Here is a 24,605-nt window from a genome sequence, read left to right as displayed (position 1 = left end):
CTTTCCCATTTGATTTTTTTTTTCGGGTTTAGGAAGAGGAAGCTGCTGTGAAGCAATTATCGGAGAAGGATCTTTTGGAAAGGCATGTCGGCCGAGCTAAGAAGGTCCGTGCCCGGTAAGTTGCACAACAACAGTTTCCTCCATACGCTCTCTTCATTCACCCGAACACAACCCTCCCATTTGATTTTGATCTCTCAATCATTCTCTTCTGTTTGCGTGTGAACTACATTTATATATAGCCTTTTATCTTATTACAGCATCCCAAAGTTTTTTTTTGGAGTAGAATATAAACCTCTTACTTTATCATTGGTACCATTTGCTGAAGATGGTTTTTTTTTTCTCTCTGTTGTGTGTGTTTTCAGATTAAGAGAAGAACGGACAAGGAGAATCGCGGGGTACAAAGCAAGAGTGGCTCTTCTTCTTCCACCTGCCGGAGATCAATGCAACAACGATTGGGAGGGAATTCTTTGCAGCTCTTCTTAGTATATCACTCATCGTACAGAGTTATATGTGTGTCACTTGTAGGTTACAAATAGTAATAAAACACGTTTTCTCTCTCTCTCTTGAATATAACAAACCCAGATTCTGTGAAATATTGAGATCAATCGATTTTCCTCGTTGCCTAAAGGTCGAATGAAGTCAAAATTATGAAAAAACATTTATCTTTTACTTATTTTAATTAGAAATTAGAAAAAAGAAAAAAAGGAAAGAAACATAGTGAACCGCAGATCAAACAGAACAACAATCAAAATCTTAACAAAAATGTACACGCAAATTTTAAAATATGGAGTGGAAAAAGGGACTTGGTTGTATGGATATTTGATGCGTTTTACAAGGAGGGGGCTTTGGAGCGGAGTTTATTGGCAACGTACAAGAGATGGGGAATGTTGGTAGTGGGATAGTGCTGGAGGAGCTTCAGATTGGACGTGAAATCCCCAGCGATGAGCCTCCTCCTCACCAGAATCAACATTCCACAACATATCCTCAACAGCGTCTCCTGCCATCAAAGCATCATGATGATGATGTATGACCCATCAAAGCTAAACACTCACGCTTTATCAGACCACTTCTTTTTCAGAACCCTCCGAGTTCAGTTTCGTAACCGGCCATCTAAGTACATGGTTCTGAAGCTGAGCCACTTTCTATGTATGCAATGCCCATTTTGAGATGGTCCACAGATTAAGTGATGACAGAGCAGCAATCTCTCAGCTTTTGAAAACGAGAATTGCAAGAACATATAATCTTAAGCCTAGCGTTTCTTTTTTAAGATATTCCCTATTCTCTTTCAGGTTGTAAACATGGAAGGAAGAAGAGATTGTAGGGCTCTAACCTGAGGACCTTCGGGATCACTTAAGAGCGCATCCCATATATGTAGACTGTCAAAGAAACTGAATTCTTGCGTTAGGAGGAGTGTGATCCACCTGAATGCATAAAACTGAGGATTCACCTGCATCCAATCAAAATTTTATAATGTCAACTTTCATCATTTCATTTTTGGAAGAGAGAAAAAAAAACTGGCAGAATGGGCTTTTTCACACGGTTAGCTTGATGTGATATTAAAATTGTTATTCTACAAACTATAGAAGCAGAATTGCAAATTGAGATTTTGTTTGATGCTTGCCCTTGCATCATGACATACAGAGAATAAGGAGACCGAAAACTAACAAGGGAAGATCAAATTTGACAACAGATTACTTATGAAGAATCTCTTACTTTTGTTGTGATCTCTAGATGACGCCAAAGCTCCTCATCATGCTCCTTCAACAGCTGTGACAACCTTGTGATTGTGGAACGGATTCCGACAACACTATTGTCAAGTTGTTGACAGTAAAAATCTCGAAATCCACTCAAGAGTTCTACAAAGCAAAAGAATGTATCTGCTTCTGCATGGGCCTGCAAAGCTTGACTAGAATTAATAACAAGCTTAAACTCTTGATAAGGAAAAGAAAAAAACAAGGTTGAAGAACACAGATCACGCAAGAACCAGTCTTCCACAAAGGTCGGTAAATCTTTCGAATGCTAACTTATTGGGCATGAAGAGCAACATTTTTTTGTTATCTGTGTGAACCTCTATATTCCAGTATATACAGTAAAAGAACTTGGTATGGTTTCACTAAAAGATACTCGACAGCAGTGCTAACATGAGGTGGTAATATATGAAATCCTTAAGGTCCAGAATGGTAGTAATATCTCGACCATATATGCCTCGTCATGTAAAAAACCTAGAATGTGTAGATTAAAAAGAAACAAAATGAATCTCCTTACTGCAACATCTTTGTCGGGGTCATTACAGAAAACATAGAAAATAGGTGCCAAAATTTCGTTCATCCCTTGAACGTATCTGATGCCTGGATTTAACTTTGCAAACACCATCAATATTTTCTTCATGGATTCCTACAAATGTGGCAAACACATCAGTAAATGCGACTATTCAAATGTATATCGACTAGACAAGTTCATGGAGCGAAAAACAAAAACCTGATTAGATCGCCCCAATGACGAGTCACTGGAGAAAAAAGGCATGTCTGGATGTGTGCGCTTGACATCGCGATCAATTTGTTCTATAATCTCAGTGTCCTACAGAAATGCAAGAAATCATGTTGGAACTTTTGGAGGAATTGCACATGCTAAAACTTTTGAGTGCTTACAGATTTAAGAAAGATCCTTCTAAAAGATCAGTAAAATCCAGGTAGTGTCAACATCCCAAGACTGTCTTTGTACCCACGTACAGAACCAGATACTCAGCATGGTTTCATCAGATTCATGAAACCTAAAAAACCAAAACCTTTGCCTACCAAGCCATTTAGTAGGAAAAAGAAAATCATCCATCGTGTATTATGTATTTCAGGAAAACTGCATCATGTGCATTTGTTGTTCTGTCCAAGTATGCAAGATATCATACCTGGAAGTACTTATTCCAGATGCTCGTCTGGCCAAGGCTTAAAGGATGATCCTCATCAGTTATCACTGATCTGGGAAGTATGCATCTGCTCTCACTCTTCAACTCATCATTGTCACAGCCCTTAGACTTTGCCAATCTCTGCGCGATTTCTGACTAACTACCACAGAATCATTCAGGAGTCCAATACACATGAAGAAAAGATAAAAATGTAGAGTAATTTATGAGAGATCAGAAAGTTCAAAGATAAACACAGAAACAAGTATATATTCCACTTGTCAGATTCAATAACTGCAGATGATTGAATCAGCTAATAACAAATCAGGAAAGGAAAATCCATCACGGGCAAAGACACAAAATATCATCGTCACTCACAGGACTCATTAGAAGCTCCTCTTTGTAGTGTTTGTATTGCAACCTCTTCTTAGCCAATTCAGACGGCCAAAGGGAACGATCAGGCGGAAGGTAACCAAGCAAAAGCTGCCAGAGAAAATCAAACCAGCCCAAGTAAAAATTAACCAAACTCCATCATTCAGTTGTATTTCTCATGAGCTACATGAAAAGTAGGCGAACGAGGCTGACACTTCCTCTCACACAGTCACACTACAATTTCTAGACATGGTTTCAGCACAAAAAGAAGAAGTTCTCAGCTTCTAAACAATATCCAAAGCACTACAAACAAAGCGAGCGGATCTCTTATTTATCAGTTTACTGACACAAGGATTCTCATTTTGATCTAATCTAATTCATTTTCGCCAATACAAAAAAAAAGGAATGAAAAATCATGAAACCCAGAATAATACCCACCTTCCAGACAGTAGAGCGAATCCCAGGAGCATCTGGTAGACCTTGTAATGCCATACTCCTAATTTCTTTCAAGTTGGTTACCTTCTTCGATAACTGCGAACACCAAACCCAAGCAACAGGAAGAAACAATCAGAAAAGCCAGCTAATGGAACAAAAAACACTGTCAAGTTATGGACTAAGAGAATGAAGCTGGAACAAAAAATTGGAAATTTTTCTAAGAAGATGGTATAGACCTCCGACGCGAGCTGAGCCTGGCGGGAAATCTCCTCGGCGGAAGGTCTAACAGAGACGCCATTGTCCTCACCACCGTCGGAAACAGCGGTGCCGTTTCGCGGGTATCTAGGCGACGGAGAAGGAGACGGAGACACCGGAGGAGGAGAAGGATCATGCCTGGAGGCGACGGAGGTAAGTGGGGGCTCCGCCTTGGTCGGTGAGATGATGGTGGCGGAGGAATGGCGGAAGAGGCGGTCGTCGTTCGGAGGCGTAGTAGACCACATGGCGCTGTTCAGCCATTCCGGGACCTTCTTCTTCACCATTTTCTAGGGTTTCTTGGATCGGTCGATCAAATCCGAAGAGTCCGACTCCGAAGTTTCGAGAAGTCGCGCAGAGAGAGAGAGAGACCGCTCTGTTACGGAAGTTCGTTTCTTCCCCTTTTTCACGGAGAGAGAGAGAGGCATCACGGTGAATGAATGACGGGGACACCAATTTTCAGAATAGCCCCAAAATTATAGCATATTTCAACATTATCCAAAATATTTATCTTCTAATCAGATTGAGTCATTTTGTTTTATCAAATTCAGAAAATTTTGGGCTCAAGTCAAATCTTTCATCCAAATAACGAAGCTTTCCATGGGAATCGGATTCATGAAAGATTTAGATTGAGAAGACTCCATAGCTGATAAATTTTTGCCATGAGAAAGAACCTGACTTGGTAAAGGATTCTATGAGGTGAATCATCATCTCCACGCCAAAATACAGAAACCCCTGTAAAGGCAGATGAAAACCAAACATTTTTTTGCTTAGAAATACATTTCTTGTGGCACAAGTAAACTAGCTCCAACTCTTCTTCTTCTTCTTCTTCTTCTTCTTCCATGGTGGCATTAAGTTCAGCCGTTGTTACTTCTCTCTCAGGAGGCCTCATTTGCAGTGGTTTGGCTTTGATGATGAGCTTCTCCCTGTATTCCGGAGCCTGAGGAACTGTGTTTTCCGGATTCTGATACAGGACTCCTCTGAGTTTCTCCGACCCGATTGGGACAGTGACAAGATAACCACTCTCGAATTTCCCATCAATGACTCCAATCACAGAGGAACCTGTTGATAATCGACTCAAAGATTCAACTGAAGAAGACACAGAACAGTTTCGGGTACTTGCTAAAGGTAGGAGTTGTAATTACGGTTTATGTATTCATGGAATTAAGGTTTCAAAAGAAACCAACAGAACCGACTGAATATGCTGCAACAGAAGAAGAAGAAGTGACAGTACTAAGGAAAAGAAACCATTGCGGCAACAACCAGACACTTGCCGATCTAAGGAAAAGTGACGAAGTGTAATATCTTGAAGAACGACATGCCTCTCCCGAAGACTCTTCGAAAAACAGATCTTCTTCTTAAAGGTTAACGGTTTTAGAGTGCATACCGGAAAAAATCAGGGTTTTTCGTAATTGTGATCAACCATCGCAACTGTGCAAATTGTTTTTCTTTTTTGAAGACAGAGAAGCACTTATTGGAGAGGATTTCCATGAAAAACATTCATTGTTTTACACACAAAGATCGGCAGGAAAACTGCAAGGAAGATGATGCGGTGACTAAGAAGCTGAATAAGATTTCATTGTCAAAGAAGAGAAGTAATAAAGACTATGAAGAATAGTCGTCATGACCTTGAATTGTTCCCCTTCATCTCCTTATCCCAGACACAATCAAGAGAATTGTGCGCAGAAAGCAGACGCTCACTTAAGATTCCGCTGGAGATGTGTTTGGATCGAGGGAAAGTGCGAGAAAATGAAGGAAAACTTCAGAGAAGAAGAAGAAGGAGACCACACACGTGCTTGTACACAGAGATACACGAGTAATACATTTTCTGTTGAGTTTGTTAAACCTTTTATCTTGTACGCTCTTTCCCCCGTGGGAAATGCGTGTCGTTTACAAATTTTCTAAGGAGATTTTCTGCTTGATAGATTGAAATGCGTGTCGTTTTTTATTTATTCTACAATTATATAAAGATTTACTTTTCTGTGTAAAATGAATAATATACCAAAGAGGCAGATTCGGGCTCTTCCTCAGAAGCTCTTCCCTTTTTCCTTGCTCGCAGTGTTTGTTTCCATCTCCCTCCGTTTGTGTGAATCCAGATCTGTAGCTCCGTGCACAAGAAATATCACTGATCGGTCGATTGCTCGATCGATCAATCAATCTAATCTGATTTCGGCGTTAGGGTTTTCATCGCCGTTCTAGGGAAGAAAATGGCGAACCAATCGTTGATCTACAGTTTCGTCGCCCGCGGAACGGTGATCCTCGCCGAATACACGGAGTTCAAAGGCAATTTCACATCCATCGCTGCTCAGTGTCTTAGTAAGCTTCCGTCATCGAACAATAAGTTCACCTACAACTGCGACGGTCACACCTTCAATTACCTCGTCGAAAATGGCTTCAGTGAGTCTTCCTCTCTCGATCTGTACTAGGTTTGTTGTATGTATTAACTCGCGTGATTTATGTATGAGTTCCTTCGGCTTGCTTCTATCAATTTGTATGTATCTCAGTTCCTCTATACTCATTACAACTTCCACGGACGTGCCTGCAAGATCGTGTCTAGATATGCGGGTCTAGGAATATTCGGACGTTTCTTACAGATTGCCTAAATTAAGTTTTTGGGTTTATCCATATGTGCATGTCTGAGTAAATATATCCTAATAATTGTCATATACCTTACTCGGTTGAATGTAATCTGTGATATACTTGTGTTAGATATGGAAAAAAAAGCTGAAATCTGGACCTGGATCTGTGTTCTTACCTGGTTGCTTTATAATGTTCATTAAAAGTTTCCCATTTCAAGGGTTTTAGCTGGGTTGATTATCTTATTGTTGTGAGGGGGGGTCAAAAACTTTGAGATGCTTTGCTCGATCAATTAATTGCATTTGGGTTTTTTCTTCTGCTTTGCCTACTAAATTCCTGATCGGATTGCGGGGCTGTTTTGCTGGGGAATTTGTAATAGCCAATTGACTGCTGCCCTATAACCCATACCTCCTCGTTATGCTGGAAAGTCTTCTGCTTTTATTGGTCGATGCAGTGGTAAGCAATACTGATCTTGTTCTTCTGCGGCAGCCTATTGTGTCGTTGCAGTTGACTCTGTTGGGAGGCAGATTCCAATGGCCTTCTTGGAACGAGTTAAGGAGGATTTTAACAAGAGATATGGAGGAGGGAAGGCTGCAACTGCTCAAGCAAACAGCTTGAATAAAGAGTTTGGGTAATTCTTTGATCTCTTCAATTGCTATTGGGAATTCTCTCTTCTATATTCCTGAATTAGTTATTTGACACGGTTTGCTTGTTTCAAAGCTCTAAACTGAAAGAGCATATGCAATATTGCATGGATCATCCTGAAGAGATTAGCAAGCTTGGTAAGGTGAAGGCTCAAGTTTCTGAAGTTAAGGGTGTAATGATGGAAAACATTGAGAAGGTTAGAAAGATCATTCCTTTTGTCGATATGTAATCTGCCCGTCTGTATTTGTATCTGCCAGAATGTTTGGTTAGTAAGACCAAGTTAACTTACTATTCTTAGCATCTTCTCTAGAGGGAATTGTCCATTTTAATCTGTTCTGTTGCTAATGTGCGTCCATGTTATGGAATTCACTCATATGCAGGTTCTTGATCGTGGCGAGAAAATCGAGCTTTTAGTGGACAAAACCGAAAACCTTCGTTCACAGGTTTAGTGTCTTTACGTAAATACTGCCCAGTGATATTTGCATATATGTTCATACACATACAGATCTCTAAATACACTTGAAGTTTGCAGCTTTCTCAGTTTTTTGTATCCAGTGTTGAAAAAAAAATATGAAATTGATACAGGCGCAAGACTTCAGGACACAAGGAACAAAGATGAGGAGAAAGATGTGGCTTCAGAACATGAAGATAAAACTCATAGTCCTTGGCATCATCATCGCCTTGATCCTCATCATCGTCCTGTCAGTCTGCCATGGCTTCAAGTGTACTTAATCCCGATCTTCTCATGTTTCAGCTAGAATGCATGTCTTGAATTGGTTTTGTATAGGTCATATATATATATATACACATATGTGTGTGTGTGTATACATTACATGAATATATGTATGTACAACACTTGCTATATTGCCAGAACCCAACTATTGGTTGAGAACTTTTGAGTGCTTTCAAAGACTCGCTCTGCGTTGGTGTGATGATAGTGAGTGTGTGTAAGGGGTAAAACTATTAGAATGGGTTTGGTTTCTTGCTGAAGAAGCAAGAACCCTATATTCACAACCGAGAGTTTAAAAATATTTTTTAAAATAAATATTTTCTTTTGAATTATTTTTATGTGATGAGATTCAGTTTCTGAATCATTTAAAGAAATTGTGTCACATCTGCTCTATTTTAAATGACTGTACTTTGATGTTTAGTTTAATTTCCACAGGTGGATTACATTTTTTTTTTGTTCAATGTTCACGCTAACAATAACAATCATGTTTGTGCTAATTAATTATAATCGAAATAATTAATTTATCATCATACTTTTTAAAAAAAATAATAATAAATGAAGCGTTAAAGGGAGAAATCTCTCGCCGCGCAAATCCAGCGTTTTCGTTTTCCTCCTCCGATCGCTGCGTCTTCTCTCTCCCTCTACCGCTGATATTTTCGCTTCCGTACCCACGAAGAAAGAGGCACTAATCTCTCTGATCGAAATGGATCGAATCGGATTCTGGTGTTAGGGTTTTTCATTTCTCGAGATTGCGTGAAAAAAATGGGGCAACAATCGTTGATCTACAGTTTGGTCGCCCGCGGCACGGTGATCCTCGCCGAGTACACCGAGTTCAAGGGCAATTTCACCTCCGTTGCCGCTCAGTGCCTCCAGAAGCTTCCGTCGTCGAACAACAAGTTCACCTACAATTGCGATGGCCACACGTTCAATTACCTCGTTGAAAATGGCTTCAGTAAGTCCTCGTCTCCATCTGCGCACGTTCGGGTTCTAGATTTATGGATTCAATTCTGCACCGATTCGTGTGTTGCCTTTTTATATTTCTCGTTGAAAATGGATGAGGCAAGTTTCCATTTGCTTAGATGTATGTATTAGGATACATGTACAATAAAACGCGTTGCTTTATGGTTTGGTTGTATTCAGCATTTGGTTTATTTGTGACCGAAAATGTGCTCTGGGTGTTGTCCTTCTGTGCATTTCCTGATTGCTTATAGTTGTTTGTGATGTGGACCTCGTTGTTGTTGTATGTTTTGATAATTCTCATTCTGTAAACTTAGGATTATAATGCACATATAGTAGTTTATGACATCTTCTCATGTGGCTGGCTACTTATGTAACAAAGTTTCTGTTTTTTTTTTCTTTCTGTTGTTTGGTGCAGCCTATTGTGTTGTTGCTGTTGAATCTGTTGGGAGGCAGATCCCAATGGCCTTCTTGGAACGAGTCAAGGAAGATTTTAACAAAAGGTATGGCGGGGGGAAAGCTGCAACTGCTCAAGCCAACAGCTTGAACAGAGAGTTTGGGTAATTTTCCCTTCTCTCTCGATTTCGACCTCTACCATCGGTGTTTAAGGATTCTTATTTCCATCTTTGTGAAAGATGATGATGTCTTTAACTTTATCTGTTTACACTGAAGGTCTAAACTGAAGGAGCACATGCAGTAATGCGTGGATCACCCGGAGGAGATCGATAAACTTGCCAAGGTGAAGGCTCAGGTCACAGAAGTTAAGGGTGTTATGATGGAGAACATCGAGAAGGTCAGAAGACAGCCCCTTACCCCAAAGACCAAATGTTTATCCTTCTCTAAAACTGACTGTATTTTTTTTAACATAAATCCATTTGCTTTTGCAGGTCTTAGACCGTGGGGAGAAAATTGAGCTTTTGGTTGATAAAACTGAGAACCTCCGCTCACAAGTTAGTAGTAATCTCCTTTTCCTTTATGTATTGTTTCTGGCCGTGTTGGGTGTACGATCTGTACTGTACATATAGATGTATAATGATTGATGATGTTTGGAAACTCTACAGGCCCAAGATTTCAGGACACAAGGGACAAAGGTGAGGAGAAGTATGTGGCTTCAGAACATGAAGATAAAGCTCATAGTCCTCGGCATCATCATCGCCTTGATCCTCATCATCGTCTTATCCGTTTGCCATGGCTTCAAGTGTACTTAAATAGTTTGGAAATATTATCACTCCCCCCTGGTAAATTTTCACGTCGATTCTTTTTTTTTCCTCCGCTAGATGATTTTGCCCCTTTTTTTTCCCCTCTATTTCTGTTTTTCTTTTGTTACTGTTAGTGTAATTATGCACAAATATCTGGAAACAGATGTACAACTTTTGGCTCCCTTGTAGGTAAGGCTTTGCGTTCATGGTCTGTAAGTCCTGTGTGCAATTTACGAGTCTACATAGAGATCTAAATCCCCATAATGCTTACAAATCAGTAAATCAGCTAAGATTCCTAACAAGATAAAGAGAGAGAGAGATCAACAAGCCAGTTGATCTCTCAAGGGCAAGATCTCCTCGAAAATCGGCAGTCTTCTCGTCCTGTAAGGCCTCCTCCATTCCACGACCACGTTTTCCAGACCGGCAGAAGACGTGAAAACCTCCAGCTCCTTAAACAGGTCCTCGACCCGGGTCTTCAGTCTCAGGTCTGCGGATCCCGAGACGTTCCCCTGTACCACTACGTCGCAGAGGATGGCCCGAGCCTCGGAGTGCTTCCCTTGCTTGATAAGGCAGGTGCATAAGTTGCAGGCCTTGTTCGCATCAGGCTCTATCACCTGAGTTCCGACTCGTGATCCCCGGAGGTCTAATCCTGTAAGTCATGAGGAACACTAAGCTGTGCTAGATGCGGAAGAATTGTTTTGGTCATAGTTATTACTGTTGTTTGTCATTTACAAAAAACTTCCCTACATTTTTCAAATTTCCATATTCCATACTCAATCAACAAACTCAACTCGCAATTGGGTTCGAGAAATCAGGTTCAACCGATCAATGTGAATGTCGGGAAATTGTTACCAGAATCCGAGAGGTCTCCTTCTCGACCGTGACTTGGTATTTCTTTCCATGCGATCTTGCTGTCTTTGTCGGCTTCCCGTTGAAAGCCCCTCCTTGATATATCGTCCAAAGTTTTTGATTCAACAGCTCTATCTGTTCCTCTATTCTCCCACATTTCTGTTAAAAAAAAGATTCGATTTTATCAGCAAGATTCACAGAAAGAACTTATAACCAAGTTTTGAAAAATCAATCATCTTTTAGTTCAAGACAAGAAAGGAGAAAGGTACCTACCTTGTAGAGATCGATGAGGACATTAACAAGGGATTCTTGAGCTTGCTTCGAGCATCGATGTCTGAAAGATTTGATAGCTTCGATTGCTTCATCTGCTCTGTTCTGCTGTTTCATGAGCAATGCCATGTCTTTCAAGGCACTATCCACCCTGTCCCCCTCATTGATCGCCTTCCAAAACAACGCAATTGCTCCTTCTGGATTCTTATCTACCAGCTGCACGTTTTCATCACATCCGCCATATGAAGTTAAACATCACCAAAACCCTTCTCTGTTTACCGAATTTCCGTGTCGGGAATCTCGCCCGATCAAGCTATCTAGAAAAAAAAACTTTTTGTTTTGTATCACCGACAAAACCAGCGGCCCTGTGAAACAACAGGCAGAGACCAGACATTGGAAATCGAATCAGATACCGTTGCGTATCCGATTCGATTCTCAGAACCCGTGTGATCACGAACTTCCAATGAACTCGTACCGTACCTGAACATGTTTGGCTCGGACATAAGGACTGTCTCCGTGCGGAAGCTTATGGATAACGTTGTACGGCACCGGGGAATCTCGTCTCTCTCCTCTCTTCTGATTCATCTCAAAAACCTCTCTCTCTCTCTCTAAAGCAGAGACACTCTCGATTTCTCCTTTGGGAACTGTGCGAAGATATTGTGGCAGATGACAGAAAAAACGCGTTTATATGGAGAGAGAGAGGAGGAAAGACGATGAAGGAGAAGGAACCAAGACGGATTTCCGTCCAGATTCGTTTGCGTGAATTGGATCTGCTAAAACCGCGGGCTTATCGTTTCTGGCCCGTAATACGTAGACACGTGTCGGTCGCTCATTATCTTCAACGACTTGACTTTACTTTTATTTTTTTTCCCCTATAATTAGAGGATAGGTCCATCAGATGTTATCTTACATATGAACTTTCAGTTTGGTTTTTTTATAAACCGAATCAGATGATATGTAGTGTGATTAAATTGAATTTTATATTAGGTTCCAATAGTTATAATATTTTTATCATTTAAAAACCGAACTCGATTTGAACGCGAGTTGAATATAAAATGAATAAAAATAATTGTAAATTGCTTTCTAAAAATAAACATTTTTACTATTAAAAACGTAATCCATACTAAATCGAATCTAATATAAAATCTAAAGAGGAATAGACTTTTTTAAATGGAAAGAATTAAATCCGGATACAACCGAGAGCCAAAATAGAAATGTTCAATCATAATATTAAAAAATGATATTCTAATTTTCATAAAAAAATGATATTCTAATATATTAATATATATTACGGCACTATTATTCATTATAATTTATGAGATTTTAAAGTATTATTGTATATATATACACATAAATATATTTGCCTGTGTTTTGTGTTTGCCTACTGCCTAGATAGAAAGTATGAAGAAAAAAAATACATTTATCTGTTAATGATATTTGGTAGAAGTTAGGATTTAAAGATAATGTTTTTCAAGTTGGTATATCCTATGCATATGATAACTTTAAAAAAATCTAAAATTTTCAAATGGATTTTTTTTTATCTAAAAATGTACATATATACTAACTATTTTTCAGATATATATATATATATACATATAAAGATTAAAAAAATGCACATACCATGGGCGGACGCACTATATTAACGATGGGGTCCTGTGGCCCATTGCTAAAATAAAAAACAAATTATTTTTTTATAAGTTTTATAAAAATTTTCGATAAAGTTGCTAAATATCTTGAGTAAATTGAAATTTATTCCTAAAAAATTGTAATAAATTTATTGTTGCCCCCCAATTGAAATCTTTTTTGGGTCCCCTACTGACACTCATGCCTCATGGATTGGAGTATATGCTAATGGCATGTGGTTGAAAAAAAAAAATCCAAATGGATCATGGCCCATTAGTGCAAATTATGGAATGAGGCCCACTTATACAGGATATCCGGAACCCGACCCGGAAACAATCCGAAGAGCGATCAGAGTATCTCACGAACAGAAAGGGCAAATATTCCTGACGCTCTGCTAATCAAATTCAAAATTCTAGGGTTTCGATGAGAGCGTCGAGACCGAGTCGGCCGCTTAATCGGGTAATTTACTGCTTCTCTATCTATTTGTTGTTTTCCACTCTGAATCATTGCGAGAAATTTTTCTCTGGAAGGGTTGATTTATTTATTTTTTTAGGGGAAAAATTCGTTCTTGTATCCTGAAGTTCTCCGAATTTGGCATTTTATCGGTGTTCATGTCTTGGTAATCTTTTTAGTGATTATGTCTTGTGGCTATATGCTTGAGATTGTGGGTTTGCTTTCTTTGTGATGCTCGTTTAAAGTATCATCTTTCCCCTAAATCTTGCTTGATGTTTTCAAATTTCAGCTTTTTTTATATGTGGTTTTATCTTCATTTTCATCCTGTTACCAGAAAAATTAAATTCATTGGAGGTTACCGGAAACTATATCTACATATACACGTTTGTATCTGCATACATATTTGATCAGGAGGGAGAATGATTTATCTTTTTGTCTGTGTATCTATTGCTATGTACACATGTACATACACTGTTACATTGGTGCTACTACATATTCTCTTGAATGTAGTCGTTCTTCATAAATGGCCATCCTTTGAATTCTTTCTGTTCCTGTTTCATGTTCTATGCATCACTGTTATTAATCCTTCAAGGAGCAGTAGACTTAGTTATTATCTGTAAAAGAGGCTTAAAAAATTTAATAATCTCTTCAATGTGTTCAATTTTATTTTTTGCAATTTATTCACTTTGGAACAGTTTAATTCTTGTTGATCCTATCTCAGATTTTTGTGTCTCATCTTTAACAAATGCATTCACATCTATTCGGATACGTAAACATGTATGAACACAAGTTTAACTGTTTATTTGAGAAGACGCGATGCTAATATTTGAAAAGATAGCATAATTGGTGTTGTCTTGTTTTCGGTTTTGTAGGTCAATGGTTACATGATGGAAAACATGGACATTGACATGGTTATCGATATACCTGATACTCCTGACAGAGTATCACGACGTGGTTCTTTAAGCAGGGAGGACAATAGAAGAGAGAATGCTGCAGCAGCAGTGGATCGCCCAAGAGAAATTCATTCTATCGATAAAGATTATCGAAATTACCTTAATGGTATGGGTAGGATGGTTCCTGGAATTGGGAAGAACCCAAAACATCATTCAGAATCCCAGAAATATCGTGACACACAAACTGATAACAGAAATGGTACACATTCTTCACAAAACACCTCCCTGTTTAGGAGGACAACAATGGGGAAGGATAAAGGGAAATCTGTCTGTACCAATTTTCGTGCGACTTCATCAGCATCCATGCAGAAGAATCCGGTTTTAAATCTAAATCAACGTAAAGGACGTGCCCATGTTGTTGAAATGGCTGCACCAAAACGTTTACAATCTGAAGGTATCCCAACCAGTAGCGGTTTTCCTGAACAAGGCCCCCAGAATTCTTTTAAGGCGGTTGGTATGAACAATAAAGGGAAAGAAAAGATAGACTTTTCAAGTGATCCTCAGGATAAAAAGGAGGATTATGCTGTTTCATCTACTCGGTCTATCATAAGTGCCTTTGGGCATAGAAGACTGGTAAGAAACGGCTGCATATCTCCACATGCTATAACAACTAAAGCTAAACAAGCTGTTGAACAGCTGACCAGTCCCAATGGTGACATTAGTGATCAAAATGGTGGAGAGAAAACGGCTTCTGGTGATCTATCATCAATTGACATTAGAGAGATTGTTGCTGAAGATGATATTCGTAGCAGAGCTAAAGGGAAAAGAGTGATTGGTCACAGCCAAACATCGAAAGATGATGGTGCAAAGTTTGTGGATTTACCAACCAGGTGGTTTGTTTGTTGCCATCTTTAATTAGCTTTTTGAGTGGTTTCTCATAAGATTGTTGCTTTTTGTACTGAAAACGATACTTCTACTGATATTTGACAGTATCAATGGAGAGAGCATGGGGAGTAGGTCTCAGAACCGGTTAAAGGCAATGGGTTCTTCTCATCCCAGTGTTAGACATAATATTGACCGACATCATGAAACCGGCAGGAGGGGTGAGAATGACTCGCGGGGAAATTTGAAGTCTGTCTCTAGGGTTGAAGAACACGAAATCTGTGCGCTTGACCGGGAAGCCAATAAACGGTTACGGAGGAATGGATCTACTTCGGCAGTTTTCGATGAGCATGGGGTTTCAATTGTTGGAACTTCTAGGGAAGCTTCCAGATCAAGGCCAGCAAGAATCAAGAACCATCAGAGGAGAGACATGCAAAATCCGGTTTTAGAAGTCGATGAATCTTCTCCTGAAGTACGGGTCAGTTGCTGTCAGGGTACTAGACGTGTTGAAAATGATGAATCGAATGTAAGGGCAAGACAGATCGAAGCAGATGAGAGATTGGCACGTGAACTCCAAGAACAGCTGTACCAGGAAGCCCAAGTCTTTGGAGATGAAGAGGTGCTTTGTTTACTCTGGTTTTCCTCCATCCTCAATGTGTTGCAGCCTCTACTTCTGATGGTTTCTAATGATCTTTTTTTTTTATGTTCTATATAACAGATTAATGAAAACATAGCATGGATGCTGCAAGAGCAGGAGAATACAGTTCGTGCTTTTCCGACTCGTGATCCCCGGAGGTCTAATCCTGTAAGTCATGAGGAACACTAAGCTGTGCTAGATGCGGAAGAATTGTTTTGGTCATAGTTATTACTGTTGTTTGTCATTTACAAAAAACTGAAAGAAATTCACCCTCTCTCTGAGATATTGAAGATAGAGGCACTGTGTAGTGTGTTTGATTCTCAGTGAGGCTAATTATATTCTTAAAGATGAATGTGTCGGTCCATAAATTTGAGTCTGTATGCTTAAAAGACTTTTACTTTAGGATCATCTTGAGTATTATTTGAGAGATTATCGGTTCCTACTGCAGGCTTCTTCAGTGGCACATGGGAGAAGTCGATTAAGGACAAGATTTCAGCAGAGTTCTTCGAGCAGGGGACGTAATATCCCGCAGCCTCGCGCTTCTGGCAGGGCGACAAGAGCAAGGGGTCACCGTTTAGGCTCTTCACCTGCTGCATTGTCTCGAGCTCTTAATTTCCGGTTCCCAAGTGAAATGGCCCTAGAATCGGTATTTCCTCCATTTCTTCTTTACCTTGAAGCAGATTGATTGTGACCCAAATGCTAAAAGTTAAGCCTTTTCACTCACTCGCTCACTCACTGTGCAGAGATTGGATATCTTGGAGGAACTAGAGACTGTTATTGGTCAATTCGGCAGCTCCATGAACAGTGGCCTGCTTCAGCACGATCGTGATTTCAATGAGTCCGGCTCTTTCTTTTTCCTTTTTTTTTTCTCATGCCTAATGTTCTTCATTTCCTGTCCCATTCTTGCACTCCTTCACCTTGGTCTTTTATATTGCTGAAACATCATCAACATTTACCTGTCGTCTTTAAACGCAGAGATGATTATGAACTCCTGTTAGGCCTCGATGAGGACAACCATAGAGACCGACGTGCTGGTACTTCTGCCAGTCAGATTAACAGCTTGCCACAGTCGACAGTACAAGTAAGTCTTCCGCGTTTTTCCACTCGTCAAATCTGCTTTTTTGATCGATTTGATCTTACTCGTCGGTGATTTTATTTAGAACGATAACTTTGAAGAGACTTGTGTTATCTGTCTTGACACCCCGAAGACTGGAGATGTCATACGCCATCTCCCTTGCTTGCACAAGTTCCACAAAGATGTAAGACTGTAGTGGTCTCTTCCCTACTCATCTTCTCCTTTTTCGTCTTTTAGTATTTATTTATTAGAAACCTCCAAGAATCTTCTGAAAAACTTTTTCTTTCGATCAAATCCTGTCATTAATTGGAGCAGTGCATCGATCCGTGGCTCGAGAGGAGCAAGTCTTGCCCCGTTTGCAAGTCCTCTGTGACTTGATAGTGTCTGCCATTGCCATTGCCTCTTAGCTTGGAGCCGCAGAAGGGTGAGCCCGCCAGCAAAAAGGCTTTTTTTCTTTCTTGAAGGGCAAGGCTTGTTTGCTCGGTTCCGACCGGATTTGTTGTGAATTACTATTTTACCCCTGCCGCCGGGGATGTTAGCCGGTGTGAATCTCTCTCCTCGGTTTTCAGCCCTTCCTCGTTTAAAGAAGTGAGGTAGCCTTGAAGACTGACGGGTTCATTCCCTCTGCTATGTGGTTCGGTGATTCTATCAAGTATTTTTTTCTATATAAATATCCATTTTTTGTTAATCTCTAAACGGTACTTTTAGTATATAGGAACAACTTGTATTGATTAAGAGCAGCCCACCGTTCAAAGGGTGTGCAAACCGGAAGAACGACGCACGGTGCAGCCGCCTACAGATGAAACGGCGTACATGCCACTCGAAATTATAAAGAAACGACGTACACTCCAAAAGTTTTCTTTCATTAAAAATACAGTACAATGCAATAAGGATTGGTATATATATATATACACACCTTCAAAATATATGGCCCATATGCAGTTTTATATATATTTAATATTACTTTGAATACTGGGTTGGGTTTAGTAAACGGCCCAACTCAATCTCAAGCCCATCATTCATAGGCCCTTTAAAGACCCGCTTACATAGCTTCGGTTCCAAACCAATCAATATATATTCACTTAAAATTTTAAATTAAATAGTTAATTTTAATAAATCACTGTCTGTATATATGCACATACATGTGTATGAAAACAAAAAGGATCGGGTGCAGTTGCAGAGTTCACGAAGAGCTAAGCAGAAGCCATCTGAGAACCGAGAGAGAGGGTGACCCATCACCCACCTTCAACCCTAACTTCCGATTTTCTCACCCCCCAAACAACCATTTCTCCCTCTCGCTCTCTCTCTCCTCTCTCTCTGTGTTTTACTTTTCTTTTTCCCATGAAAAGGGTTGGAAAAAGAGCAAGCAAGCACAAAAGGAAGAGCAAGACGGCGGGGGAAGGCGTCGCTTCGATGGATGTCTCACACTCGTCAATTGGAGTTCTCACTCGAGCTAAATCCCTAGCTCTCCAGAAATCCTCCTCCTCGCTCCCGACTTTTCCTCCGCCATCGCCCCCGTCGCCGCAGCAGCAGCAGCAGCTTGTGGACGGAGGTGGGCCGTTTCTACAGCTTCGGAATCGCCGGCTTCAGAAGAAACCCTCAATTGTTGTGATTCGTTCCGGCAAACGGAGGAAGCTGAGGAAGAAAGCTGCATGCGTCGAATGCCCTAACCCTAATTCCAAAAAATTGGATTCGCCTGTGGGTTCGCTGCGCGGCGGCTCCGGTGGCGATGGGTCTCGGTCGGGTTCATTTGCGGAGAGTGTTGTGTGTGCGAAGGAGAAAGAGATGCTAGTCGATGAAAAGGAAGCCAACAAGGATCTGGGCGTCGACTCTTCGCCTGAAGAAAATATCTTTGAGCTTGAAGGCAGAGAAAGGTAGGGTTTTTTTCTCTCTCTCTCGAATTTTAGAGATTTCCGCTTGTCTTAAGTTTATTTCTCGGGGAAATTGTCTTCAATACAAATGTTTTCACTTTACCCAAAAGTATATAGCATAGTAAATTTTCGCCTTTTCTCGCATTCAACAAAAAAATCTGCCTTTTGAACTTTGTTTGCTTTCTGAGAAAATAAGAGAAAGTGCCAGAAAATTTTGGATTTTTGTTGTTTGGAACTCACTTTTACTGCAAATGGAAAAAGAAAAGGAATGTAAGAAATGGAATTCTTCCAGTGTCATTATTGAAACCTGGGTTTTGAAATATGGCTTTCCTCTGATACTTTCAGCTTTTCTTTCTCTGACACACCCAATTTATATCTCTGTTTCCGGGAAAATATATTAATCAATGAGGTCTCTTCTTTCGCCAACTTTTCTCGAGAGAATTTCAGATTCTTTCTTTTTTCATCCTCTTCGTATGGTGAAATACGTCTTGGTACGTTTCATGCCCCTTTATGTAAAGAATGTCGATTTTGTAAGTGAAATGTCTCCGTAACTCTACGCAGATCTCCTCCTTGCATTAAAAGCTTAAAAGGGCAATGTGTTCATCTTCTAAACACTCGGTTAACTGTTCTGTTGTTTATCTAGAAGTTTAGGATTTAGAGTAAGAATTCCAAGTCTTGAGTTCTTCTTCAATTTGATCTTGTGAAGTATAATATACTACTGGTAATTCTGTGAATTGAAGTTGGGATGTCAATGCTTTACGTAGCTCATTGTTGGAACTTGGAACACGTTTGGAACTTTTTAGTTTTGAGCAATCCTCACTCTTTTTTCTGGCTTTGATTGTTATGAGATTGATTAAAAGTGGGGTCCTTGTTCTATGTTGATTCTTGGGTTTGTAGCCTTTAATCCTGCGTTGGTATTGGTCTTTGGCTGTTGTGGAAGCAGCTTTACTGTAAGCTTGCTCAATCAGTATCACATACCAGAAAATGGCTCGTGCTCTTTGATCTTGTTATGTTAATGGAATCTTTTTGTTTAAATCTGGAAGTTAAAGCTGTTTGCATTTGCTACTGATTAAGGAAAAAGAGAAAAGGGGATGTTTTCTTTTCCCTTGATTGAGAGAGCCTTGTCTAACATGCAAGTTGGCCATTTCTTCTCTGTTCACGACAGGACCACGAGGGAATCTACGCCATGCAGTGTGATGAGGAATCCAGAAACTGTAAGGATCCAAAGTGAAGAGAGTCTGCCAGTGCCAGGTGGTCGTAATCTACCGACAACTCATGAAATGGACGAGTTTTTCTCTGGTGCTGAGGAAGAACAACAAAGACAGTTCATTGAAAAGTATGAACTCTGCCTGTCAAGTTTCCCAGGAACAAAATTCAGGGCCCGTTGTGTTTCATCCATTCTCTGATACATATGCCACGGTATTGCCCATTTCAGGTACAACTTTGATCCGGTGAACGAGAAACCATTGCCAGGACGCTACAAGTGGAAGAGAGTAGACCATTAATAAAAGGTCAATACAGACGCTTATAATATTTCCTGCTAATTATCAGTTGATCAGTGAACAGGAATCATGGTTCAGCTGCAAAGGTTGGTGGTTCCAGTTTCTAGCTTCCGTCATCTGTATAACTTTAACATGCAAAGAAAAGAAGTAGGAAATCTGTGTGTAGAGACAAAACCAATACCAGGCCTTTGTCCAACAGAGCATCATAGACCCATAAGGGAAGGTTACAAAGAACAGGGGTTTAGGGTTTCCAGGTTTAGACAGATCTCTTAGGGCAGTCTTCTTCTTTTTCCAGTACAGGAACTTTACTCTGCATTTCCTCTTGTTCCTTTCTACTGTAGCCTTCTCATCCATCCTTTCGTGTATAGATGTGTACTGATGAAACATCTGAGAGTGAGAAATCTCTCCAATAAAATATTTACCCTCGTCTTTTTTTTTTTTTTTGGATTCTTGAGAATGCAAAGGCAAATGACTGATAATGGAAGGGGGACAAACGGTGATGGTTGTGGATTGGATGGGGATAATGTCTCTTTAGTGCTAACTTTACTTGGTTTTGTTTTTGTTGGTAAATCAAAGTGGAAGATTCTCTGTCTTCGCTCTCAGTGTCCATTGTACTTTCCACTTTGATTTTTTTTTTTCATCTTGTTTGCATTTCAAAGCTCGAGATATCGTTTGTATGTAAAAGAGAGACATTTTGCATTCTATTGCACGTGTCTGTGTGTGTGTGTGTGTACTGATCAAACTTTGACAACTTGCTCTTAATTTCCCTCATGAAGGATGGATTACTAATCGGTTTGGGTATACGTAATGTCTAATTGGATATAGAACCGAATACGTGAATGTACCATACAATTTCTATGAGATTATGACTTGTATTTTCACCGCCCGCCTGAATTCCTTTCGAGATAATACCATTTGGCCCACCATGCAAATAACAAATCTTTTGGCGGTGGTCGAAGAATGTCACAACACTACCTGAACAACAAGTACCGGTGACAAGAACAAGGACAAAAAAGGAGGGGACTTTGCAATGACTTGTCAAGGTAGATTGGGAAATGTAAAAAAAAAAAACTAGCCTGAATTGGTGTAGTAGATTCTGATTCCAACAGCTAAACCGAGGATGGCGAGGGGAACAAGGAACTGAAGGATCTTGATGATGAACTCTGAGGTATTGTCCTGATTGGAGTGAAGCTGTTTAGGAGGAGGAATGTACTTTGTCTTCTTTGGGGTCGTCCCGGGATCAATCTCTCCGATGCAGTCCCGACCCATCATTTCTCTCGCGCTCTCGCTGTGACCCATGTCCTCGAAATCATCCGTTGCATCCTTACCTTTTGGGAAAACAAAATGAACAGAACTCACTATGGCTTAGGAGGAGAAGATTTCTCTGATCTAGATCCATGGTTTATGTGAAACTCTTGTCTGATGATAACAAAGAGATTTTGGGTTTAACGGCGGTAATTGTATGCAGAATGAGTAATAAAGTAATGGGGAATCAAAACCGAACAGGCGGTAGAAAGGTAACTGTGAAATGGGAGAGTAATAAATTAGTTACCTGTTGAAAACAAGAGAACTTCATCCCCACCGGGATGGTCTTCCAAGAACTTGGTAACATCATACACACACCTGCATTCCAAATTTTACAAAGTATGAAGAAACAGTGAAGCGAGGATGATGTAACGATAGGCGATTCAACTCGAATATTGGAAATGGAACTGTCAAAACTTTGAAAATCTTGTTAGACGAGAAATCAGAAAGCATGGGAAGTTTCACAAAGAGACATCTCATTCTCTTTCTCAGCAAACAAACAACTTTTGTTTGATATTAGATTAAAACAATGGAGGAACAGAGAGGAGAGGGGATTCAGATGATTCTTGCAAAAATAACAGAAGCTGCTGTGGGATCATCTCCCGGTCTTTTCGGAATAAATAATTGATGACATGTATATATTAGTGTATTTTTTATATTATATACATTATATTATATGATATTTATACGATCTCTTAGGGCAGTCTTCTTCTTTTTCCAGTACAGGAACTTTACTCTGCATTTCCTCTTGTTCCTTTCTACTGTAGCCTTCTCATCCATCCTTTCGTGTATAGATGTGTACTGATGAAACATCTGAGAGTGAGAAATCTCTCCAATAAAATATTTACCCTCGTCTTTTTTTTTTTTTTTGGATTCTTGAGAATGCAAAGGCAAATGACTGATAATGGAAGGGGGACAAACGGTGATGGTTGTGGATTGGATGGGGATAATGTCTCTTTAGTGCTAACTTTACTTGGTTTTGTTTTTGTTGGTAAATCAAAGTGGAAGATTCTCTGTCTTCGCTCTCAGTGTCCATTGTACTTTCCACTTTGATTTTTTTTTTTCATCTTGTTTGCATTTCAAAGCTCGAGATATCGTTTGTATGTAAAAGAGAGACATTTTGCATTCTATTGCACGTGTCTGTGTGTGTGTGTGTGTACTGATCAAACTTTGACAACTTGCTCTTAATTTCCCTCATGAAGGATGGATTACTAATCGGTTTGGGTATACGTAATGTCTAATTGGATATAGAACCGAATACGTGAATGTACCATACAATTTCTATGAGATTATGACTTGTATTTTCACCGCCCGCCTGAATTCCTTTCGAGATAATACCATTTGGCCCACCATGCAAATAACAAATCTTTTGGCGGTGGTCGAAGAATGTCACAACACTACCTGAACAACAAGTACCGGTGACAAGAACAAGGACAAAAAAGGAGGGGACTTTGCAATGACTTGTCAAGGTAGATTGGGAAATGTAAAAAAAAAAAACTAGCCTGAATTGGTGTAGTAGATTCTGATTCCAACAGCTAAACCGAGGATGGCGAGGGGAACAAGGAACTGAAGGATCTTGATGATGAACTCTGAGGTATTGTCCTGATTGGAGTGAAGCTGTTTAGGAGGAGGAATGTACTTTGTCTTCTTTGGGGTCGTCCCGGGATCAATCTCTCCGATGCAGTCCCGACCCATCATTTCTCTCGCGCTCTCGCTGTGACCCATGTCCTCGAAATCATCCGTTGCATCCTTACCTTTTGGGAAAACAAAATGAACAGAACTCACTATGGCTTAGGAGGAGAAGATTTCTCTGATCTAGATCCATGGTTTATGTGAAACTCTTGTCTGATGATAACAAAGAGATTTTGGGTTTAACGGCGGTAATTGTATGCAGAATGAGTAATAAAGTAATGGGGAATCAAAACCGAACAGGCGGTAGAAAGGTAACTGTGAAATGGGAGAGTAATAAATTAGTTACCTGTTGAAAACAAGAGAACTTCATCCCCACCGGGATGGTCTTCCAAGAACTTGGTAACATCATACACACACCTGCATTCCAAATTTTACAAAGTATGAAGAAACAGTGAAGCGAGGATGATGTAACGATAGGCGATTCAACTCGAATATTGGAAATGGAACTGTCAAAACTTTGAAAATCTTGTTAGACGAGAAATCAGAAAGCATGGGAAGTTTCACAAAGAGACATCTCATTCTCTTTCTCAGCAAACAAACAACTTTTGTTTGATATTAGATTAAAACAATGGAGGAACAGAGAGGAGAGGGGATTCAGATGATTCTTGCAAAAATAACAGAAGCTGCTGTGGGATCATCTCCCGGTCTTTTCGGAATAAATAATTGATGACATGTATATATTAGTGTATTTTTTATATTATATACATTATATTATATGATATTTATACGATTATAGGCTTTATCATGTACAATTTCACTCCGATTTCGATGTTTCTATATTTTGTAGGAAAGAACGGAAAACGAGCTTCACCAAAATACTTTCATGGGAATCAAACGAAAACGTATGATCGCGGAAATCGTTGGGCACAGGAGCGAATGTCTCAGAATAATCTATGCCCCAAACCTTAGCATACCCCTTCAGAACAAGTCTAGCCTTGAACTTGTGAACAGACCCATCTGGATTTAGCTTCGTTCTATAAACCCACTTCACACCTATAACTTTCTTGTTCAGAGGTCTGTCAACTAGAGTCCAAGTGCCTGTTTTCTCGATCATTTTCAGCTCCTCCTCCATTGCATCTACCCATTTCTGATCCTTGACAGCTTCCTCAAAACCTGCTGGTTCCAGAACAGCTACATTACATCTTGCATAGATGTCATTAAGTGATCTAGTTCCTCTCACAGGCTGATGATCAAACTCTCCTTCATCATCGTCTTCTTCTCCGAAGGGTTGGTGAGGTTCATCAAGAACAGGTTGTTCAGGTACAACATCAGTTCGAGATAAATCCTCGTCTGCAATATCTTCAGAGATTCTCTCATGCTGATTAGTCTTGGACCAATCCCAGCTTTCTGTTTCACTAAACTTCACATCTCTACTCACTATCACCTTCTTTTTATCAGGGAGATACACTCTGTAAGCTTTAGAAACAAGACTATAGCCCACAAAGATTCCCATTTCAGCTTTATGATCTAACTTATCTCTCTTTGGATCA

At 39.9% G+C, this 24,605-nt stretch overlaps 7 protein-coding genes and 1 pseudogene across 7 annotated transcripts in view; 5 read left to right on the top strand and 3 right to left on the bottom strand.

Moving 5' to 3' along the window:
* The window catches only part of LOC104816029, a 3,233-nt gene extending 2,626 nt beyond the window's left edge, over positions 1 to 607 (top strand). Inside the window, exons 6-7 of the mRNA XM_010544690.2 lie at positions 33 to 115; positions 363 to 607. Coding sequence (XP_010542992.1) covers positions 33 to 115; positions 363 to 483 — 204 coding nt within the window. The 3' untranslated portion in view covers positions 484 to 607. The remainder of the gene's footprint in view (positions 1 to 32; positions 116 to 362) is intronic.
* A 97-nt stretch (positions 608 to 704) lies between these two features.
* Positions 705 to 4,348, bottom strand: LOC104816027 (TBC1 domain family member 13-like). Its single transcript, XM_010544684.2, has 9 exons — positions 3,940 to 4,348; positions 3,707 to 3,799; positions 3,275 to 3,379; positions 2,903 to 3,055; positions 2,479 to 2,577; positions 2,266 to 2,394; positions 1,714 to 1,893; positions 1,331 to 1,447; positions 705 to 997 (listed from the first exon to the last, which is right to left on the bottom strand). Exons 1-9 carry the CDS (start codon positions 4,240 to 4,242, stop codon positions 830 to 832), a joined length of 1,347 nt encoding a protein of 448 aa, XP_010542986.1. The 5' UTR covers positions 4,243 to 4,348; the 3' UTR covers positions 705 to 829.
* A 1,615-nt stretch (positions 4,349 to 5,963) lies between these two features.
* LOC104816025 (vesicle-associated membrane protein 721-like) lies at positions 5,964 to 8,087 on the top strand. The gene is made up of 5 exons (XM_010544683.1): positions 5,964 to 6,352; positions 7,022 to 7,163; positions 7,253 to 7,373; positions 7,558 to 7,620; positions 7,763 to 8,087. The coding sequence occupies exons 1-5, from the start codon at positions 6,163 to 6,165 to the stop codon at positions 7,907 to 7,909; spliced, it is 663 nt and encodes a 220-aa protein (XP_010542985.1). The 5' UTR covers positions 5,964 to 6,162; the 3' UTR covers positions 7,910 to 8,087.
* Positions 8,088 to 8,669: 582 nt separating this feature from the next.
* On the top strand, positions 8,670 to 10,682 carry LOC104816024 (annotated as a pseudogene).
* A 122-nt stretch (positions 10,683 to 10,804) lies between these two features.
* On the bottom strand, positions 10,805 to 11,846 carry LOC104816023 (protein SULFUR DEFICIENCY-INDUCED 2-like). Its single transcript, XM_010544682.2, has 3 exons — positions 11,663 to 11,846; positions 11,186 to 11,398; positions 10,805 to 11,071 (listed from the first exon to the last, which is right to left on the bottom strand). The coding sequence occupies exons 1-3, from the start codon at positions 11,765 to 11,767 to the stop codon at positions 10,889 to 10,891; spliced, it is 501 nt and encodes a 166-aa protein (XP_010542984.1). The 5' UTR covers positions 11,768 to 11,846; the 3' UTR covers positions 10,805 to 10,888.
* Positions 11,847 to 13,170: 1,324 nt separating this feature from the next.
* LOC104816022 lies at positions 13,171 to 17,433 on the top strand. The gene is made up of 9 exons (XM_010544681.1): positions 13,171 to 13,264; positions 14,131 to 15,041; positions 15,142 to 15,652; positions 15,752 to 15,838; positions 16,119 to 16,316; positions 16,414 to 16,508; positions 16,646 to 16,751; positions 16,831 to 16,929; positions 17,061 to 17,433. The coding sequence occupies exons 1-9, from the start codon at positions 13,229 to 13,231 to the stop codon at positions 17,121 to 17,123; spliced, it is 2,106 nt and encodes a 701-aa protein (XP_010542983.1). The 5' UTR covers positions 13,171 to 13,228; the 3' UTR covers positions 17,124 to 17,433.
* Positions 17,434 to 17,895: 462 nt separating this feature from the next.
* LOC104816021 (cyclin-dependent kinase inhibitor 4-like) lies at positions 17,896 to 20,822 on the top strand. The gene is made up of 3 exons (XM_010544680.2): positions 17,896 to 18,619; positions 19,782 to 19,952; positions 20,052 to 20,822. Exons 1-3 carry the CDS (start codon positions 18,087 to 18,089, stop codon positions 20,119 to 20,121), a joined length of 774 nt encoding a protein of 257 aa, XP_010542982.1. The 5' UTR covers positions 17,896 to 18,086; the 3' UTR covers positions 20,122 to 20,822.
* Positions 20,823 to 21,044: 222 nt separating this feature from the next.
* Positions 21,045 to 21,863, bottom strand: LOC104816103 (cytochrome b5-like; the record flags this gene model as incomplete). Its single annotated transcript, XM_019202780.1, has 3 exons — positions 21,045 to 21,446; positions 21,671 to 21,741; positions 21,841 to 21,863. Coding segments are annotated over 3 exons (351 nt in total), but the record flags the coding sequence as incomplete, so codon positions are not given.
* Positions 21,864 to 24,605: the final 2,742 nt, after the last annotated feature.

Source organism: Tarenaya hassleriana, unplaced genomic scaffold (genome assembly GCF_000463585.1).
Source record: "Tarenaya hassleriana unplaced genomic scaffold, ASM46358v1 Cleome24, whole genome shotgun sequence".
Classification (NCBI taxonomy): Eukaryota; Viridiplantae; Streptophyta; class Magnoliopsida; order Brassicales; family Cleomaceae; genus Tarenaya; species Tarenaya hassleriana.
The sequence above is the reverse complement of the archived record's forward strand: the minus strand, read 5'-3'. Positions and strand labels throughout refer to the sequence as shown.

Coding starts and splice junctions, on each gene's coding strand:
- LOC104816022 (XM_010544681.1), top strand. CDS start 13,229: ATGAGAGCGTCGAGACCGAGTCGGCCGCTTAATCGG. Junction 13,265..14,130: donor CGAGTCGGCCGCTTAATCGG/GTAATTTACTGC, acceptor TCGGTTTTGTAG/GTCAATGGTTACATGATGGA. Junction 15,839..16,118: donor ATCCCCGGAGGTCTAATCCT/GTAAGTCATGAG, acceptor TTCCTACTGCAG/GCTTCTTCAGTGGCACATGG.
- LOC104816023 (XM_010544682.2), bottom strand. CDS start 11,767: ATGAATCAGAAGAGAGGAGAGAGACGAGATTCCCCGGTGCCGTACAAC. Junction 11,399..11,662: donor TCCGAGCCAAACATGTTCAG/GTACGGTACGAG, acceptor GAAAACGTGCAG/CTGGTAGATAAGAATCCAGA. Junction 11,072..11,185: donor TCCTCATCGATCTCTACAAG/GTAGGTACCTTT, acceptor TTTTTTTAACAG/AAATGTGGGAGAATAGAGGA.
- LOC104816027 (XM_010544684.2), bottom strand. CDS start 4,242: ATGGTGAAGAAGAAGGTCCCGGAATGGCTGAACAGCGCCATGTGGTCT. Junction 2,395..2,478: donor CATTGGGGCGATCTAATCAG/GTTTTTGTTTTT, acceptor CCACATTTGTAG/GAATCCATGAAGAAAATATT. Junction 998..1,330: donor GTGATCCCGAAGGTCCTCAG/GTTAGAGCCCTA, acceptor CTTTGATGGCAG/GAGACGCTGTTGAGGATATG.
- LOC104816025 (XM_010544683.1), top strand. CDS start 6,163: ATGGCGAACCAATCGTTGATCTACAGTTTCGTCGCCCGCGGAACGGTG. Junction 7,164..7,252: donor AGCTTGAATAAAGAGTTTGG/GTAATTCTTTGA, acceptor CTTGTTTCAAAG/CTCTAAACTGAAAGAGCATA. Junction 7,621..7,762: donor CCGAAAACCTTCGTTCACAG/GTTTAGTGTCTT, acceptor AAATTGATACAG/GCGCAAGACTTCAGGACACA.
- LOC104816021 (XM_010544680.2), top strand. CDS start 18,087: ATGAAAAGGGTTGGAAAAAGAGCAAGCAAGCACAAAAGGAAGAGCAAG. Junction 18,620..19,781: donor GAGCTTGAAGGCAGAGAAAG/GTAGGGTTTTTT, acceptor TGTTCACGACAG/GACCACGAGGGAATCTACGC. Junction 19,953..20,051: donor CAAAGACAGTTCATTGAAAA/GTATGAACTCTG, acceptor TGCCCATTTCAG/GTACAACTTTGATCCGGTGA.